Raw genomic sequence first — 21,095 nt, forward strand, 5'->3', positions numbered from 1 at the left:
CAGGAATACGTTATGGAGTAAATTTAGAAAGAAGAGATGCTCATTCTTCAAATGTGATGAGTTAAATAATCCCAGGCAGAGGGGATCAATATCAGCCTCTTCTTTAGAGCTACATGTTAGCTCCTTCGGAGTGGGCATTCTGTCACCTGCTTTATTTATATATTCCCTCCCATACTCCCTTGCAGAACACAACAGATTGTTTTAAAAACTGTTTTTATTCCCCCACCCGCCCCATGTAATTATATCACTCAAGAAATGCTGGCATTGAACTTCTGTCCTCTGCTTTTGAATCAGATGAAACACCTATGCAGTCACTAAAAAGCAAATGGACTTAGTCTGGGGCTTTTCAAGTTTGGGCCTGTTTATGTTCAATACCAAATGGTAACATATACCCACAACCTGGGGAGCCATAGACCTTGTGAATCAGAGATCTAGAAAAGCCCTCTGTCTTCTTATGGAGGTTGCTATGGCGATGACGGTGTGTAGGAGGGGGAGGTAGTAGGGGAAGACAGTGGTGATAATTGAGAATGATCAAGCCTAGATTTTTATAAGAAGACTTAATATCCAGAGATTTGATAAACATTGTTACATATATGCAGATATCACTGCTATGAAAGCAAGAAAACCAGAGAAAGGATACACAGAGAATCCAAATTGAAATCTAGATATCTTAAATTATTGCCCACAAAATCAGTGAATTTAACATGTATCTTGCAGATCATGCCCTATTCATATCTGAATCCTTAATATGTAGCACATACCTAACATACACAACTGACCCTCAAAAAATATTTGTTGAACTGAATTCTGTTGGAGAGGTAAGTTAGATAATAAAGTTCCATATTCTATTTTCCAACATCTCATTTGTGCAAACTATTAGAAAAGGAAGGATTCAAATCTAGAGATACACTGTATCCTGCCTGAGGGCTCAGAAATATTTATTAAGTGAATGAATAAATGAATTAATTAACTAATGAAAATTTGTTGCCCAACGTTCTGGTATAGATTAGACGTATCTTCCCTTTAGAGTTAAAACTTCACTTAGGACACTGAGATTATGACCCAATAATCTGAAAAAAAATCTGACCAGCCAGGTCACAGTTACTTTCCTACCACACAACTGAGCTTCCAAAGGAACAGATCACACTCTAGAATGGAAAGGCCCTGCATATTATTGACATGTCCCTATGTAATGCTAAGAACAGGAACCCACAGAACTTCCTGGATCCAAAGCCATTTGCAAGATACCAAGCAGTCAGGCTTCCACAAAATCTGAATATTGTAAATAATTTTAGGGTAACAAATGGAAGATTTTCACTTTTGTTATACTAATTTTTTTAATGAATCTTAAATTCCTCTAGAATTAACAAAGGAAATGTTTAAGGGCTCTCCTTTATTTTTAAAGAAAAGGAAAAAAAATTAAAGCAACCCAAAGAATCAACTAGAAAATTCTATTTATCTCTCTTAGCCTTTACAGAAATAAGATCCTAACCCAACTCCAGCTTTTAACTCTATTAAACATACACAGAAATTCGATGATATCTGTTCTCTATTTTATATATATATGCATATATATAAATATTTAACTTATAGCAAGTCTCAAAACAGACGACTTGGGAAAGTTGATAGGAAATAATCAGGGACTGCAGTTGCCTGCTGGACATTATATCATATATAGCTCACTATAAAGAAAGACCATAAAACATCAAAATGTATCTGGGTGCAAATGGGGAACACACTGAAGCTTCTAACTGCCAAAGTCCTCTCAACTTCAGCACAGTAGATACATTTCAAAGCATCTCAGCCGTTGACATGGCATGGTTCTGTCCTAATTTTGTGTTTACTACGTTATATTGCTGCACAAATTCTCTAAACACACAATGAACAAAATTAGTATAAATATAATACCATGCTAACTGCTGTTGAAATCCCATGGAAAAAAAAATTCTTTGGTTGTTTGGTTTTGGTTTTTGATTTTGTTTTGTTTGCCCCTGAGAGTCAGAACAGTTCATGAGGTTTACATGATGTTTATGGCCCCACTTTGGCTTTATGTTTTTTTGACGTCAATCCAATATAGAAGTCTTCACATTCCCACCCCCTGTCAATTTCGTAGCTGCCACCAGCTGCTATACATTTGCTGTTTTGGCGGTTAATCTGGGTGTCTGATTGCTCCAAGTTATGTCTTATGGACTTTTCTTTAGCTAGTCAAGGAAGTGACTTTAAATTTCCCTGGGATCTTATGGCTCCTTCCATGGGATTTGATGCTTTCGATTATATATTGATATTTATATATGTATGTACATACATATATAGATACAGGAAATACATACATTAACACACTATAATATATATATATATATAAAACACATGTATATTCACATATACGTATGTATTGGTTTTTGCAAATGAAAAAATGAAGCAAGCAAAACAAGACTGACCTAACCTACCTGTACTCGGCTCACATTCAACGAAGTCTTCGTCATCACTTGAACATTCAGCAGATGAAACAAGGTCATCTGATGTTGGCTGCACATGTCACAGAAAACATAATGAGGTAGGGGGAAGAGAGAGGAGAGAGAGAGAGATAAGGAAACCAATGAACAAAAGCATGAAAGACTTATCACTGTGTCCTGCCTCCATCATCATTGCTGTCTCTCTTCTCTAAAGAGGGTATGCTGTAGGGTAGAGAATTTTAACTCCTGTGTAGATTTGAATGGCTCTGGGTCCAGACAGTCTGTGTGGGTCTATGTAAAGCTGAGTGACCCAAGGTGGTTTGAGGAGACTCAAGCCTGTCCTGTCCCTGTAGATCACATTGTGCAGCCTGACTCTATCCTGACTTTAATTTCAATTTTGAGAATCAGAAGGGCAGGAGAAGGGCTATTGCAAATGGTGGCAATACAAGGGAGCAAGCCAGCACAGAACTACACTGTAGCTTGGAGAGGGTTTCAATACATATGGTGTGCAGTCTCAAGTGTATGATTTCGTGGTCGTGAATCTATAGGCTGGCATAATTAATGAACACTGTGGAATGCAGTCTGTTTGGGAATAGCATAATGGCTTCTCTCACTATCAGCAATTCTTCATGTAATTGCTGCAGTTCGTTGAATTAGTAACATTGACCAGCAGACAGATACTACAAGACAGCCTCTGGATACAGGTAAGGCTGTTTCTGAACACAGCAGAAAAAATTTTGATTGCGACAAAAGTAATTCAATTTGAGACAATTGTTTTTTCTATTGAATCCTGCAGAAATTCCCCAATGCCAGGGAATCTGCTGCTGCAAGAAATATAGGGGACTGTGGGTGTGGGCAGTAAGAAGGCCCCTTGCTACACAGTAGACGAGAAAAGTACTTTCTGTACCTGGTACATTCTACATGCACAATAAATACTCTTTCAATCATTCCATCAATTATTAAGCGACAGATCTTGTCTAAAAACCAAACTTTTGTCCTACTCTGTGCATAAGAGTACTCAATATATAGCAGTTGTTCAACAAATGCTCATTGATTTCTCCTTCCTGAAGTTAATAATATTAACTGACTTGCCGGTCTTATTATTCCCAAAGCATTGAAGCCTGAATCCATATTCAAGAGGAAAAGCAATTACAAGTCAGATGCTGTGCTAGACATGTATATATGCTTATTAGTTGTAGTTATTACTAATTAATTAGATACAATTCTCACAATGATCCTTTGGGAAAGGGATAATTACTACACTTTTAAAGGGAACTGAAGTTCAGAGAGGTTAAGCAAGTTGCTAAAGGACCCGCAGCTAGTAAAAAACATAGTGAAGATTTGAATAGATACATCTTAGTCAAAGTCTGCATCTGTAGCTCCCATAGGCTTCTTTATACCCCTTCTTACACGATGTTATGGACTGAACTGTGCCCCCTCCCAAATTCATATGTTGAAGTTCTAACCCCCTAGTACCTCAGAATGTGACTGGTATGTGGAGATGGGGTCTTTGGAGAGGTAATGAAGTTAAAATGAGGTCATTTGGGTAAGTAAATCCAATATGACTGTTGTCCTTACAAAAAGATGAGATTATGACACACACACACACACACACACACACACACACACACACACACACACACATAGGGAAGGCCATGTGAAGGCACAGGGAGAAGACAGCCATCTACAAGCCAGGGGGAGAGGCCTCGGAAGAAACCAACACCCCTGACATCTTGACCTCGGAATTCTAGCTTCTAGAACTGTGAGAAAATAAATTTCTGTTGTTTAAGCCACCCTGTCTATGGTACTTTGTTACGGCAGCCCTAGCAAATGAATACACATGACAACCCATATGCTTAGTGTTTCCACACAACATCCTTCTTGAAATAGACATAGTAGGCATAGAATTGCTGGACACAGCAAAGAACAGTAGAAAAACCACATTAGGTAATGGATTTTGCTTAATTAACAGTGGCAGAGAGGTGCCTTAAACCACGTAATTGATCTTTATTCAACACCTGTCAGGGAGATACTTCTACCTCTGCTTCTCCTTAAAGTTAATAGAAAAAGATTTTTCAAACGTACTACTTTTATTTTCAACTAGACACTACTGAAATGTGCATTTCATTTCCACAACTGGTGCTGGCAGCTGTATCCTGGAGCGCATTATTCGCGTTAGAGAGATCATGAGCTCACTCTCTTGGAGTTTCCTGCTATGATGGGGCCCAATACGGGTCCACTTCCGCTCATTTAGGGAAGGGAGGTGATGATAAGAGAATAAATATTAACTGTGTAAATGCGGAAGCAATTATAAGAGTCAAACACCACTTTGGGAAGGGCCACAATTATTGTTTGATTGTTCGAAAGCATGCATTTTCTATGGGGATGATATCCACCCACGTCCCTCCCCCAGCCAGCAATAATTGTTTTGGGCAAAAGGGGGAGCATCTTAGATATGAAAATGGCTTGTGATCAGCCAAGAGCCACAGTACTAAAATGAATATACAGTATCTCTGGTATTAAAATTTTATGGAGAAGGACAATTAGGAAAAGGTCTAAAAGTCTTCTTAGAGGCTGGTAATGAAAAAGAGGTTGGGAATACATTTCTAAAATGTAATCAATCGAAAATTAATTGTCGGTGACTTGATTATAAGGACCTTACAGAATGGCCCATATAGGACTTAACTAGCTTTGATCCCTAGAAAACTGGTGAGTTAATGAAAATCTAGTGAGCTTGTCTCAAGAACGGAAGGCCAGGCAATAAAGTTTAAAAAGGTCACTGAGCAAATATATAAAAACAATGCATAACTCCAATAGAAACCAAAAAAGGCATTAACATACTAGTGGAATCTTTAACTTAATACCAAAAATTCTCTTAATTTTTAAGAGAATTAAGATTTTACTTAATCCTTAGAATTATCTTAATTTTTGTTGGCCAAAGAAACAATGTAAGGTTTTTTTGTTTGTTTGTTTTTGTTTTCTGTCTTTTTTAAGATAAGTACTAAGCTCTGCAGTGGAGAGGATATTTCCTATTTTCCCCTCAGCTTCCCCCGCCTCCTCTAATACTTCACAGGTTCTTGCCCCTGTGGTTTGAGTGACACTGTCCCCAGCCCCACTCCCCTCCCCCATAACCACCTCCACTTCTGTCCCCCAAATGGGCCCCTAATCCCCCTGGCAGGCCCCAAACCTATGCTCACCCATGTTCTCACTCCCTGTGCCTCACTTCCCAGAGATTTTTTTTTTTTTAATATGAGTATGGATGAGAACAAGTTTCCTCCCAGGCAATGGAAACACATTTTGCCAGTAGCTCCTATAAATGGTGACTAGACTCAAAGAAGATGAGATGACAGGCAGTCTAGAGAGTGTGGTAAGATTGGGCTTAGCTTTAGACAGCATAGCTATGAATCCCAGCTCCTAAACATATAGTCTGTGACCTGGGGAAGCCAGTTACTTCCCCTCTCCGGGCCTCAATTATTTTCATCTGTAAATTGGGATTAAACAGAGTGATTTGTTATCGACTGAGCATGTGATTTAAGTGTACTGTTAAAAGTGAAGCTCTGTTCTTGGCATATGGTACATGCTCAATAAATATGAGCTAAAACTAGCTAACTTATTCAATCAATCAATCAATCAATAACAGGAATGTCAAGGCTGGGAGCCACTCCTAATTTAAATAGATGCGCTATCTGCCTATGCACTCTATCTTTAAGGGTTTATCCCCCATTAGAACTGCTCTTCATTGCTGATAATTCCTTACCTCCATTTAATGGTACAAACACCATTTCTGGTTGGATCTGCCATGAAGAGAGATAAAGAAAAATATACTCATGAAGATGCCAAGAGAGCTTAAAAAGCCATTGGAAGATCTGTTTCCAGTGGCTGTGGATCCAAACATTGCGTGTGGTCTTCTGTGAATTCAGCCCCTTCCTTTCTGTCCCTCAGACTTCACCATCACCATTTACAGATTCAGCCAATGCAGCTCCCAAAGCAATTACAAACATCTCAATCCTCTCCCGGCCCAACACGGCAAACAACGCTTATCTAGAGAACCTGGCATCTAACACAGCCACGCCTGCCACAAAACACTGTGTAGTTTCAGAAATGCTTTCTCTGCCAGGGGCAGGAAGCTTTGATTTGCAAAGGGCTCAGGATTCAGATCACTATTTTTAGGGATTTTTAAAAAATGACTTCTGTCCTTGCCACCTAAACACAACAACAAAACTTACAAACCAAGGTTTTTGGATATACACTTAGGATCACATCCTAAAGTAATGATTATTTGATCCAAAATTACTCTCAGAAAACCCAAGGCTTTCTTTTAGTAGCTTTTTAATTTTTCTTGTCTGTGCCCTTCCCCAGTTACAAGCAAATGCGGGGTCTGACTCTGACCCTTGGAAGAAAAGGCACACTTCCCTGATTATTGGTTCCCATGACTGGTGGAGTATGGTTCATTACTGCAGTATCTCACAGACTTGGGGTACAATTATCAATGAGAAGAATGGAACGATGGACTTTTTCCCTTAAATAAAACGCAGGAGCCCTAGGCTGTGTGTTTGTGTGCGTGTGTGTGTGTGTGTGTGTGTGTTTGTGAGTGTGAGTATTTTCTTACAATCACAACCATTTTTCATTGTTACTCATAATTCCTTAGAAAGAAGAGCAGTTAGTACTTTTGAGAGGAAAAAGATATTTGAACTCTCTAGAATCATGCCTACTAATTTACCACTTATTAAACACTTGCTATATTCAGGCTTTGCGCTAAGCAGTGATCACATATTAACTCTTTCAGAACTCATAATGACCAAGGGTACAGACGTTTGTAGTGACATCTGCTGTTTTTAACTGTTCACCATCCACGCTCCTTCGAGTAGCAGTATTGCCTTAGGAAATTTCTCTGTTCATATAGTTATGTGAGGAATGTTCATCAAGTTGCCTTCCATGTCATCTTAACTTTTTTCCCTCACAATGATCGTCTTAAGGTCTCATAATTCCTAATGGCTAAGCTTAAAGTGTTTACATACTGTGGTTCCCATATGTCAAATATCAACATTATCTACAAGTCATTCAACGAAGAATAGAAGATCCATAACCACTCCCCAACCAAACAGTTTCTTAGTGGTAAGTGACTAGGTCAACCATCATTGATATGGAACTATATCATCAGGTGCTTTGTTCATTCATTCATGCATAATAAATGTTTATTGAATGCCTATGTGTCCAGCCTTGTAACAGTCAGGAGGGATAAAGTGATAGATAAAAACAGTTCTTTTGCGCTGGGAATTCACAGTCTCTGAAGAGACTGTCTGGTCAACGGGCAAACTTGACACAGTAAACTGAATGCTATGACAAGAGTAAGCATAAGGTGATAAGGGAGCATATAGCAAGGGAGCAGAGAGAGCTCCTAGGCAGAGGGGCATGTGGAAAATGAGCCCTCAGGGACAGGCAGTAGTGAAGCAGGGGAACGCTGAGAGCTTTGAGAAGGAAAAGGGCATCCTAGGTGACATCGACAGTCTTTGTAAAGGCTCAGAGATATGAAAATGCACAGCTTATTTGTACACCCACGAGGAGTATGGGATGACTGGAGTGAAGAGATGTACTAGAATGACGGTATGACAGCTCCTTGCGTTATCGTGTTGTTCCTGCAAACTTGGATAATGAGCATGAATTTAATATCCTGCCCTATCAGACTCCTCTCCTTCTTCCCGTCCCCACATCTCACCAGTGTCATCCATCACATTCCCTTAGGGAGCTAATAATACACGTGGTTTCAGAACACAGTGCATGGGTCTGACTGTGCCAGTCCCTCCACAGTGCAGATGAAAGACCTTTCCTTGCCTTCTCAAGGGGAGGAAGATATTCTTCTGTCCCTATATATTAGCCAAGTCCTATATTAAAAATAATAATTCATACTACCCTATTTTAAAATATGTATCTCATATTTTTAATCCACATGTTGAAATTACTTGGTTCTGTATTAGGACTCATAAAACTAAAGATAGGTATTATAATAACTTTCAATAAAATATCTCTCTGGCAGGAGCCCTCTTTATTCCTTTCCTGAAAGATTTTTTATTGCATTTATATTCTTTTTTTTACCCCTCCCAGTGTTTATTGAAATTACCTTAGAATAAACTGGGACAGAAGAAAGCTCAAAACTCTGTCCACCCAAGTAAATTTATAGATATATTTACCTTCCAATTCCCTCAGTTTCACAAACCTGGCTTCTCATTTTCCTCCAATGAGTTATTGTTTCTATAATCACCTGCTTCTAATTATTTACTCTGAAGGGCTCTACCTCATCTCAGTACAGGGATGGTTCTACACCATTCTTCATCGTTATTCGTTATTCAGCATTGAGAAAAATATCTGCTTCCGTGGTCAGAACCGCTTAAGAGAGTTTCACTATGTCCCCTTCTTGCTGCCCAGATGCCGATTTGTGACTTCAAAATTCCAACCTTTAGCCCTTTATCTTATACTGAGGATAGGCTAATCATCTGGGGGGATGATCTTTTTTTTTCCACCCAGCTCCTTGGAAGCACGGTTATTTGACCGAGATTAAGCAGCAGATAAAATAAGTCCTGCCACAGAACAGCTTTATGAAATTATAAATAACACACTCAAGAATGATGATCGCCTTTCTTCCAGTGAAAAAGGAAAGGAGAAAGGCCCATAAATATTCTGAAGTCCCACAGAAAACAGCCATACGTCTCTGCAGCTGCTTCATGCTAAAAAGAATTAAATTCCTTCAAATGCTTGGTGTTTTAGTTTTTTGTCTCTAAACTTCCATTCTGAGATGGAGCTGGAGTTAAGTATCTCATATGAGGGATGGTCTCATTCAGCTTCATTATGAGTATTTATTCTCTATTAAAAAAAAAAGATGTCTGAGATACTTTTAATTAAAGTACATAGACTCTAGATCAATCAATAATCTTTAATGAGATTTGAAAAGTTTGACATCTCAATTTAAATTTCTTTGTTAAGATTTTCTTTATCAAACTGCTGCCATTGCATAGTTCAATCTTTGATCAATGCTAATAGATACCTCCCCCCCGCCCCCCACACACAAACTACTGGATGATTTTTAGACTGAACCAAAGGTAGGAAAACCCGGAGCTTGGGCAAGCTTGTTAGAAGTGATCATCTCATCCCTCCCTTCTTCCCCACCAACCCCACCACTACACCCAGTTCAAGCCCAATCCAGAAACAACCTTAAAGCATGGTAAGGTTGTCTGAGTGTGATTATCTAGACCCTCATTTTATTCTGAACATCTGCTTTATAGTCATCTTCAAAAGAACCAACCAACACCATTATGAGAAAATGAAACAAACGATTTGAACTTGTCATACTCAAGTGTAAAAGACAGAGGCATATCATGAGGCAGGTTCTGAACAACGGAAACAAAGGGACAAAGTTCCAGTCTGGTTAAGATGCTTTCTGAGTTCCCCTTTCGTCTACCTCTATGCGCCTAAGTATCTTTACTGGAACAACACTGTGAATTTTTAAAACGTCTTCTGGAGTTCATGTCATTGTGGTTTTTCAAGACATTACTTTCCTCTCTACTCTCTACCTGGAGACAACCACTTGCCAAATAAGACATGACGACCCACATATTTTACTTGGCTCATATTTCCTTGGAATGAGGTTTTAAGAGAATTGCCCTGGGCTACAGACATTGCATTCGGCATGACCAAAATTAGTTAATTGGGACAGAGCTTTGTCAGAAAACTGAATACAAAAAATAAGAGCAAACAAAAAACAAATAAAAAAACCCCATTTTTCTGGATATATGATTTTATGGATGCATGTATTTACTTATTCAATCAGTCTTCCCTCAACAAATGTTTACTAACAGCCTATCGTGTGTCAGTCACTCTTCTGAGGGCTAGATAGAGTCAGTCCTTGTCCTCCTGGAGTTTACAGGCTACTAGGATTTGAGCCAGGTTGAACTAGAAAGCACTGAGTGATGCTAAACCATCAGCTACAAAAACTTGAAATTAATGTGAGGTTCATAAGTGGTACTCACTGTAAAAAATTGATTACCCGCTATCATTAAAGACAGTAGATTATATAGGAATCCAAGCAAAGAGTATCACCAGCTTCTCTTTAAACTCTGCCCACTGTCAATAGCCTCCATATTGTTCCTTTTTTCCTACTCCACATATACTGGTGCAGGATAAAGAGTGACATGATTTATAATAACTTTTGCTAATGAATTAACCTTTAAGGAAATCCCTTTGTTGACTCAAGATTTAATTAACAGTAGAAAAACCAAGCTAAGCTTAGCCAAATTTTGTGCCAAGGATTGGAGTCCTTTATTTCTATCCTTAAAGCCCTGTAGGATTATATAAATAAATGTGGTACAGCATCTTTTTTTTTTTCTTTTCTTTCCAGTTTTAAGATTTTTCTTCCATCTGCTCAAAAAAGGAAGGGTGGATCAAGAGAGGGGGGAGGGAGGAAGGAGAAGAGAGTGGGTAGAAGGGGGATTAATCTGTCTGTTGTTCAAGGCAGCCTGACAGAGGGAAGAGGAGTATTGAACCACAGAAGATTAACCAAACTTCAATGTACCTTCCCAAAAGCAGGAGGAATGTAATGCTACGTGGTGTTCCACTGATAAGCAAATCCCTCTAAATCCTTTCAATTTATTTCTTGGCCTGGAGAAATTACATATTATTTAGAAGGCAGGGGAAAAATAAATAAATAAATAAATAAAACCAAAAAAAAAAAACCCGCCCACCCAACCACACACCATCTCCCGGAATGTCGATCAGGAGCCTAATGATTATATACACACAAAGGTCTGGCTTTAATGGCTGCTTTTCTTATTGGTGCAGCCCTCCCTGGGACCGCTAATCAGAAAGGCTTGGCTGTGTTCCCTCTAAACTCTTCTGGTTTTCACCGCAAACCTTGTTTTGAGTACTGAGGATCTAACCATGACAAGGGAATGCCAATTTAGCTCAAGCTCCAACGACCTAACCTACTTTTCTTGCTTGCTCACCTTCTCGGTCCCTTGTCTTCCTTTTCTTTTCTTTTTTTCTTTCTTTTTTTTTTTTTTCTTGAGTTGGGAGTTGCTTTCTATGTGAGCCCTTTATTCCAATGATAATACTGAAATCAAGCTTCTGTTTTTAGAGGGCGAGTGACCAAGGCCAAATACTAACGTGATCCACAAATAGTGATGTGGGTATCAGTCAGTGGATGTTGAAATTCTGAATAGTCTGCATCCTGGAGAGCATCAGTGTGTTTTGTTGATATGATTCATTTCTCCATGTTCTTTCTTGCTCTATAGTTCAGAAAGAAGGAATGGGTTTTTGGGGGGAAAAAAAAAAAAAACTAGGAAAAATAGAGTCATATTTCTTTGTGAAATGATCTAACTCTTGATCCTCTTTTTTGAGTTTAACCTTATCACTGAACACAGGAGAAACAGCCCTTCCTGGCAGGTTGAGAGCACAGCTAGAAGACTTAATAAGCTCCAACATTAGAGGAGAACAAGGAGTCGCAGGATAAAGCCAGTCCTGGATTTTGGTCAGCAATTCTGAAAAAAGATGTAACGTAGCCATTCAGTCCAGAGCAAATAGCAGTGGCTCTCAGTCTTTGGTCTCATGATGAACTGAGGCTTGCTAGCTGAGCAAGTGAGAAAGGAGTGGGGCAACAGCCAAATGCTGGGAATCAAACAGAACCTCGTCTTTATTTTGTCGAAGGGAGGCCATTGACACCGAAGAGTGTGCAATGCACGTGAATATCCGTCAGGTCTGTCGGTGCAGAAAAGAGTTGAAAATGGTTACCTTGCAAAACTAAGCATGATTGAATTTCATGCTTAGTAAACAAGAAACTAAGAAAGAAATTCTAGCTCAAGACAACATAGAGTGAACACGAGAAGGCAGAACATATTAGCACAACCCAGAACTTAGTACGTGGCACAGAAAACTTAACCCAGAACAATCAAATGCAATGGACTGAATGTAAAATACAAGTAAAAAGAGACAAGGTTGCCTATTCCTTATTACTCTGAAAAGAGTATTTCCCACTCAGCCATGTAATGTAATATTGGAAAAGTCAGATATGGGTGTCAGAGCAACAGCAATAGTTAAAGCAAGGCTTGCGCATTTGACTTGGTTTACAGTTGATCTGCAGTGAGTAAGCCCGAGTCAAAACTGTGAGAGAAAGATGAGGGCCGACTGAAGAGCCTGATATCAAACCCCAAGAGAGGGAAAATGCAAAGGAGTTTGGCTTTGCAATGAAAATTTATCCCTGGTTACTCATGTCTGGAAAACAATACCAACCTCCCACAGAGAAAGATGGGAGGACAGATTCAAACATAGCTTTCTGATTTGTATTTTAAGTCTCAAGTTAGAGAAAGTCTTTAGGTGCTGTTGCATGAGAAATTCAGGAACCCAGGTGGACCCAGTTACCCTCCAGAAGTCACGTCCTCATTCCTAGGCTGCAACCAGCCTTAAATGGATAACTCCATGCTCTATATAAACTCAAAACGATTTACAAAACCAAACACAAGACGACTTCTATGTGGGAAGGGAGAAGACTACTCATCTCGCATTTCCGACGGACAGCAAAGCCAACAACTTTTTCGGGTTTTAGTTTCTAAGCAACAGCCTCCATTTACTGGTGAAGTGGGTGTTGGAAATATAGCAGGTGTAATCCCAGGCCTGAGACCTGTGTCATCACACAGCGTTCTGTGCTCACAAGGACCTTGTGCTTGGTTTAATGCTCTGCTCCCACCATCTTGAAATTCTGAATCATTTTATTCTTGAATTGGTGTTTTGTAAGTAAAGGCAATGAGACAAGGGGGTACGTGCATAAGCAAAGGAGATGCATGCAATGTGTGTGTCCATCCCTGTTCCTGGCCACCCCATCTACATATAGAGTTTCTGATGCCCCACGAGCCCAAGATTCTGTGGACCCATCATGTACGGGGGTAAAATGAATCAAATATATTTATTTGAATTCATCCCCTAATATTTCTTCCTTCTTTCTTATTTTACACTGGTTCCTGTGGATTTCGAAGCTGTGCCTGAGAGGGAAAATGCAAAGGAGTTTGCAAAATGTTTTTGAACAGTCCAGAGGGGTCCGATGTGGTTTTCAGAAACTCAGATTATGACAAATAGTTTATGCTCCTAAAACTGGGTCCCTTGTGCCTTCACTCCTGGCCTCCTGACTGTGGGGTATAACTAGACTGATTTTCTCCAGAGTCTTTTTCGAGAAAGAGCTCTTTCCTGGATGGCTCTTCTATTGCCCCTGCCTCCAGCCCCCCCTCTCCTCCAGACCTCCCTAGACCAGTGTTTAATAACATTCCAGGGAAGATCCTATAATGAGGTCCTGGGCCTTGGTTATTCCCATGTTTTCATCTTCCCAATTCTGAGAAGAGTTTCAACGCAACCACTTTAAAAAAGAATCATGGGATTCCCTGGTGGTGCAGTGGTTGAGAATCCGCTTGCCGATGCAGGGGACACGGGTTCGAGCCCTGGTCTGGGAAGATCCCACATGCTGCGGAGCAACTGGGCCCGTGAGCCACAACTACTGAGCCTGCGCGTCTGGAGCCTGTGCTCCGCAACAAGAGAGGCCGCGATAGTGAGAGGCCCGCGCACCGCGATGAAGAGTGGTCCCCGCTTGCCGCAACTAGAGAAAGCCCTCGCACAGAAACGAAGACCCAACACAGCCAAAAATAAATAAATAAATAAATAAATAAATAAATAAATTTAAAAAAAAAAAGAAAAGATAACTACTATCTTTAAAAAAAAAAAATCATGACAGCGTAATTTTCTGAAAAATTTTACCATGTCTTTAAACATACACAGAGGTAGTGGTGGATAGCAAAACCAGAGCTGAGGACGGGTCAGACAGAACCACGGAGCTTTGCCAGCACCGACTGTGAGACACGCTCCCCTCTGAGACCCTGGAGAGCCGGCTGATCTTGGGAAAAGTGGGCTGCCCTTCCAGACTGGCCCTCTAGGAAGAGAAAGTGGGTAAGTACCGACTCTGCTGAGTCAGTGACATCTTTAAAAACTGTGTCAGAAGAATATTTTTAATTTACACTCTGCCTCTTTGAAAGAAATCGATTTGTCATTTGATGGGACTTGTTTTTAATCGGAGCATCTTTATTTAGCTTTTCTGTAGGTTTTTTGTTTCCCCTAGTCTTCTAGGGAGCAAAGGAAAAAAGTGTTTTGTTTGTATTTGTATTGATTCAATCACTTTGAGCAAAAAATAAACAACTAAATACAGCAGAGTAGTTTAATGGCAATCTTTTAGGGATCAAGATCTCTAAGCAACACAGCGTCTCATTCTAGGTGATTGGAAATAAACAGAAATCAATAAAACAGGATTACTGGGCAATAAACAAGAGAAGCCACATTCATAATTTAAGAAGCTTCTTTTCATGCATTCATTACTGAAGAATGCACTTGAGCCCTATTCTATTTTTACAACAGCAAATATTTCCTCCCAGCATGGAGTCTTTTTCTTTTCTTTTCTTTTTCCCTCCCTCCCTCCTTTTCTTTCTTTCCCTCCCTCCCTCTCTTTCCCTTCCTTCCTCCCTTCTCTTTCTTTCCGTCCTTCCTCCCTCCCTCCCTCCCTCCCTTCCTTCCTTCCTTCCTTTTGAGATACTGAAAAAGAGTTTCTCTAACATTTATCAAGGAGCTCCTACATTCCTTTCCTAAGGCTGCTCAGAGGAACCAAAACACAAAAGGAGGTCTTAGCACACTAGGCAAGGATTGATTCCTCAAACACTTCCCATTCCAGACCCTTATATGTCCAGCAAAGTACCTGGTGAGGAGGAGTCCATGAGCAACATGGGAGTAGGGCCTGAGGGACGTGGTCCCTGCCTTCAAAGTGTTTACAGTGCAGCATGAAAGGCAACTATTGGAGACATTATTAACACCCCTTCTAATCTCCTCCCTGCTAGGGCTGGCAATGTGTCCAGGCTAACCAAGCCTTCTTTGCAACTAGAGGTGGCCATGTGGCATTTATTCAGACAAAATGATGATTAAGGAAGTCTTCTAGGGGTTCTAGAAATGCTTATTCTATTCCTAATAAAAGAGGATGACTTGTCTGGTTCAACTGCTTTCCCTTCTTCCTTGGATTTGGATGGGATAGTTGGAGCTGCAGCAGCCATATTGTGCCCATAAGGTGGCAAGTGTGAGAGAAAGGCTAAAAGACTTGAGAAGCTGACTTAGATATTGTCAAATATATGATATGAGTCCAAACAAGCAGTTTTCTCCTTTCCAGACTCCAGAATTCTTCTTAACTGAGTAAATTTATCTCCTCTTTAGTCACTGCAGGTCATATGTTCTGTTATTAGAGGTTGAACACAATCATAATGGAGAGAGCAATCCATATAGAGCAGCCAGAGACAGAGATGATGCAAAGCACTGTGTGAGGGGCCTCTGCCTTTGGTGCACATCACTCACACTTTAATAATATCCAGAGTGGGACTTGGGAAGCTCCACAGTAATTACAGTGCTCTTCAATATGCCAATTTTGTGACTCAATGAGATTCCGAAAGGAATTCGAAAGAGGAGAGATCATTTTGGAGTTGGGTAAGCAAGGAGAAATATTTTTACCTTAGTAAGGGAAAATATTTTCAATTGAATGTCTTGTATCTGCAATCAACATAACCCAGATTGAATCGATCATCTTCTCTCACTGCTGCCTTTTAACCCTTAGGGTCATCTTTGAGTCCTCCCTACTCAGCATCACACCTCCTGGCACCAAGTCCAGTGAAGCCCATCTCTAATAAAATGTCGCTCTGTTTTTCATTTCTACTGTCCTGGCTGCTTACCTGGATGGATCCTGAGATTCTCTAATCAGCCCCCCTTGCTTCTGTCTCTTCAATAAGCCCTAGAACATGTCACTAGAATAAAAACAAAGCTTTCAATGTGCCACTCTCCTGGTCCAGATTTATCCCACTGCTTATCAAATAAAGTCTAGACTTAATTTTTTAATTTTTTTTTTTTTTATTTCAAGATCCTCCACCTCTGGTCTCCAATGTAACTTTGCAGCACTATATTTCACTACCATTTGCACCATGAACACCTCCACATTCTGACTATTAAATAAACGTTTGCCGTGTCTTGAACAAGCCTGATAAGTTCCTGATGATGTTCTGGCTTATATAGCTCCTTACCCAGCTCTATTTGCATTTCATTCCACTTAAACTTGGTAAAATTCTATATATCCTTCTTTAGGGCCCAACTCAAATTCATTTTTCATGCTGCTTTTTCCTGATCCTATGGCTAAAAAATGAAATATTCTAACATGCTAAGTCAGTACTTTCTTCTAATCTCATGGAACATGTTTTTTATATTCTGACTTATAATACGTATCTGGCTTACATCTTTCCCTTCTACTTAATTGCTACTGGAGGGAGGGAAGGAGTGTCCTCTATAGCCAGCTATAATATCAAGGAAAGTGTTGTGTTTGGGGTCAGAAAGCATGGGCTCTGCCCCTGGGGTAGAAGCCCAGGGCGATCACAAGAGCTCTGCCTTCCAGTTTCCTCTTCTATAAATCTGAGACGACATCTACCTCATGCCATTATTATGTGTGTTGAAATGGATATCAATGACTCAGAGATGGTACTGTTTTGTGATGTGTTGTTAATATTATGACATTATTTATTATTGGTTTGAAATTACCCACAGGACTATTACAGTGCTGGACGAGAGCTTAGGTGCACAACAGATATTTAAATGGAAAGGAGATGCTCAGGGAATGTGTGTTGGTTTAAGCAGAATTGGGCAAGCCAGGAGTCATGCTGGAAGAGAGGAATAGGGTTGGAGGAGGGAACTACTCACCATCCTTGTCAAATTATCATTAATTCTGATCTTTGGAAGTGTCAGGGGCAGGAATACCTTTATAAGTTGCTTGTCAAGAAGAGGGGTTACTCTGGAAGAGTATATTGGCTTTTAAGATACAAAATGTCTCATTGGTCCAGACAAACCCATAAACGATTCATCTTGCAATTGTACAACCATGTCCCAGGGAGTCAATTCCTTATTTGAAGGACTATAGGTTTAAAGTAAGTCAAATATCATGTACTATTCTGGAAATTGGGACAACTTAAAATTTTAATAGACCGGGTTTTGCAAAAAGTCCAACAAGTGCCCCCCGAAGAGATTTGGGTCTTGCTTCTTATCATTCCAAATAGGATTGGCTGAGCAGAGCCCAGAAAAAACCAACCTATGGTTCTCTGGCCACACTAGTCCTGGTGTCACTGAAATCTTTAAGTAGAATTCTTTATATAAAAGAAAGAGTAAGCGTAATCGCTCGGAATAAATGCCCTGTAAAATGACTGCAGCAATTGCGCTGTTTGTAAGTATCTCTGAGTCCGTTAAGATAAACATCTGTCTTCGAATATTCACCTTGATGCACCAGACTGTTCTTTCTTAGATAAATCTTACTTGAACATCGTGCGGTTAGCACAGTTTATCATTCCTTGCTCTCCTTCCCTGCCATGTGCACATCAATGCGTGCAGGGGGAGAGCATTTAAGCAGTGCTAGTCGCAGAGCACACATTAACACACAAGGCAGTCTCTAAACATCTTTAAATGCAGAATAAATACAGTTTAGGCTTTAAATATCTTCATAGGCTGTATACCCAGGAACGCACTGGACTGGACTCTTTCCCACATAAGTCGTATCTTACAGGCAAAGGCAATAAATGCTTGTATTGAAAATAGCTTTAATACCCTTCCAATTGTTCATCACCTAGAGGTCCAAATGGAATCTAATTCCCTAGTTACTCCTCAATGAAACAAGTTTATCTCTATATTTATATCATAGGATATATCTATAGCTCTAGCTGTATTTTAAGCTTGGGCCCCAATTTCATTAAGTTTTGTAGCCAAACTGGGAAAATGCTCAAGGATCCCCAGTCCTTATTCAGAGCACTCATTTCTTCTCTGCTGAAATGAAGATTAGACGTAACTCCATAAACAGTATGTGGCTTTAAATGTCTTCTGTGGGTGTCACACTGTTTATAACAATATTGGCAGGGGTAATATTAAATTTAACAGTCAGTATTTAACAATTAGTGCAGCAGGAGAACTGATTCATCAGAAGAGACAGTGGCCATAGCTCTGGAGCCGGGTCCTGGAGCTTCGGCTGCCCCAGGCCTCCATCTGCTTTGTGGTGTGGGCAGAAGAGAGTCCTGCTGGGAGGGATGCAGGTGGCGAAGTAGAGGTCATCTGGGGTCTTGAGGTAGTGGCTGTTTACCAAGTAGTATCGAAGTGTTTCAATAATTTTTAACAGAGTTAACTAGATTGTTTAGCAGATGAAGCGAAGGATGCCAAGGTGACACACTGAATTTGTCTAGGAACGAACGCCTTTGGGTTGAGAACAATTCTGCTCAGTGATATCCAAGGGTATCCCCAGCTGTGCCCGGGAGGGTCTCTCACCATTCACTCATTCAACAGCTCTTTTCTGGCTAACGCTTTGAGGGAAACAAAAAGACATCTGAAGTGACTTCAGTCCTCAAGAAGCTTATAGTAAAGTGGTTAAGTGTCTGGGATAAATATCCTGAAATAATAGTAAAAAGAAAGAAAAAGGGCTCTGAGGGGCGAGCAATAAATGCTGGCTGGAATGGCAGAGAGGAATTCATGGAGATGTTGGTCTTTGGGTTGGGCTTTGACAGGATAATAGGATATTAATGGGCAGAGGTGGGAATAGACCGTCCAGGTGAACGGCACAAATCAATGCATAGAAGCTGGAAAGTAGAAAGGAAGGGATGGGAATAAGAGACTGCTTTGGTTTGGTTGGAGCACAGGGTAAGTATGGAAAAGGTGGGTAGTGGAACCAGGGGACTCCAGGGAAACCCACCTCTGTTTCTTGACAAACAAACCAAATCAAATATACACTAACGGTGCACTGGCAAAGTGATCTTTTTACACAAATGCTAGCACATGTTATTTGTTTAATTTCAGAAGAAATGTATGTTCCAGGCATTTAAAGAAACTGTTACACCAAGCTAATTTTCACTGCTGCGGACACAGCTGAATGAGGACATCACTGTATACACTTCAGAGATGAATGGAATGCCTGTTTCCACCTCTTCTTAAGTAAGGTCCCTGTGAGAAGGTGGGCGCCTTACAAAGAATTCCTGTCTGTAGGTAATAATTCTACTCTCTGTTTTGAAAATCATCCTGCAGAGTTCTTCTGTCTTCCAACTGAATAAAATGTTTAGCCTGAGAGACAGTTAATAAAGCCCTGCAGAGTTCTTTTCAGCCCCATTGGATGTGATGAAATGCCATACATTTGGAATGGCCATGTTCACACCTGTGTGTGGGTCTGTATATGTGTGTGTGTGTGTGTGTGTGTGTGTGTGTGTAACAGAAACATAAAAGGGACAAAGTTAGTTTTAACAGCCCAATAGATTCCCAGCTGGAACACACTTTCGAGGAGAAAGTTACATAAAAGAAACTTGGGCAACTTTAAACACCATCTGGACCATGCTGTGCTCATTTGAGCTTTACCTGTTTAAAAAAAAAAAAAAAAAGGCAACATAACAAAAAGTATCTACAAATACAACTAGAGAAGAGATTTTCTGATTCTTTGGAGATCAGATGCTATTGCCTTCAAACACTGCAGCACATCTCCTTTAGTCCTATTTGATACAGAGATACATTTCTTTTTTTAAAGTAGCTAAAAGAGTCTTCTAAAGTCCTAATCTCTGGAAGGAAAAAAAAAAAAAGATGTGCAAAAATAAACCCAGTACCTTTGAAACCTAATTGAAAGAGATTTCCAAACAACTCAATTGCTTTCTCCAGTCTTCAGAGGTAAAAGGTAAGCCCATGAATCCCAGCCCTGTAGGTAAAACACTGGCATTTCCAAACCTTAATGCATTGTGCAACCAAGAGAGAAAAGGCAATAATACTAAGGGCCTAGAACTGCATCCAGGACTAAATCAACACGGTAATAAGCACAGAGCGCACCACACCTTCCATTTTCTTGTTTTTATTAGTCAGAGCCAATGTGGGGAATATTTAATATTCATAAAGCAATTTATGGGTAGAAATGTTTTTTGCTCTTGCTTTGGTGTTTTTCAACTAAACAAGAATCCATTTCCATATTTTACATAAGATATTAATACATTTGAAGGCGAGAGGTTTGAGGGAGGGCTTAATTGTATTCATTTATTAAAAGGGAGAGTAATATTTTCTCTCAGGAGACAATTTTCATGCGAAGTTTTCATTGCCAAGACTCACAGCACCCCATCAGACCATTTCTATTTTCTTTTTACATTAGAAGGGCGATGAGGAGATTACTGGGGAGGCAAAGTGCAAAGGTCATAGAATGAGTCAAGAAGACCCATCAGAATTCACACTTCTCTCACAAGGTGGGTGCTAAGGCTTAATCAGCAGAATTCAATAGAACACAAATGGCTTATGAAAAAAGTTAATTCTAAACACATAGACAATACTATTACAGTTTTATATAATAAGATGTATGCAATCATACTGCTTTTAGTCACATTTTCATTTAGAAAAAAATTACTCAAACCCTGTTTAAGAATCTGCATGGCATCCAGACAAAATGATTTCCTCTAAAATTTTTAGCAGCTGCGTTCTCTGGAAAAGATTGAAGGATTTTTTGAAATTTCTGATTTGAAATGTCAAAGTAGTGAGGTTCTAGATGATGAAGCA

At 39.9% G+C, this 21,095-nt stretch overlaps 1 protein-coding gene across 20 annotated transcripts in view; it reads right to left on the minus strand.

The window, feature by feature from the left end:
- Nucleotides 1-21,095, minus strand: part of NRXN3 (neurexin 3) — a 1,723,243-nt gene that overhangs the window by 46,256 nt on the left and 1,655,892 nt on the right. For 11 of the 20 annotated variants that reach the window (XR_014242461.1, XM_082384655.1, XM_082384654.1 and 8 more), the window contains one exon: nucleotides 2,448-2,526. The exons of 1 other annotated variant lie outside the window; for it this stretch is intronic. Coding sequence is in view for 16 of the 19 variants with exons in the window: in XM_082384655.1 (XP_082240781.1) it covers nucleotides 2,448-2,526 (79 nt within the window). In the remaining 3 variants the exon portion in view is untranslated. Of the gene's footprint in view, nucleotides 1-2,438; nucleotides 2,527-21,095 lie in introns of all 20 variants that reach the window. 8 more of the 20 variants (XR_014242462.1, XR_014242463.1, XM_082384665.1 and 5 more) reach the window with 1 other exon arrangement.

Source organism: Balaenoptera borealis (genome assembly GCF_965194805.1).
Source record: "Balaenoptera borealis genome assembly, chromosome: 3".
In the NCBI taxonomy this organism is placed as follows: domain Eukaryota; kingdom Metazoa; phylum Chordata; class Mammalia; order Artiodactyla; family Balaenopteridae; genus Balaenoptera; species Balaenoptera borealis.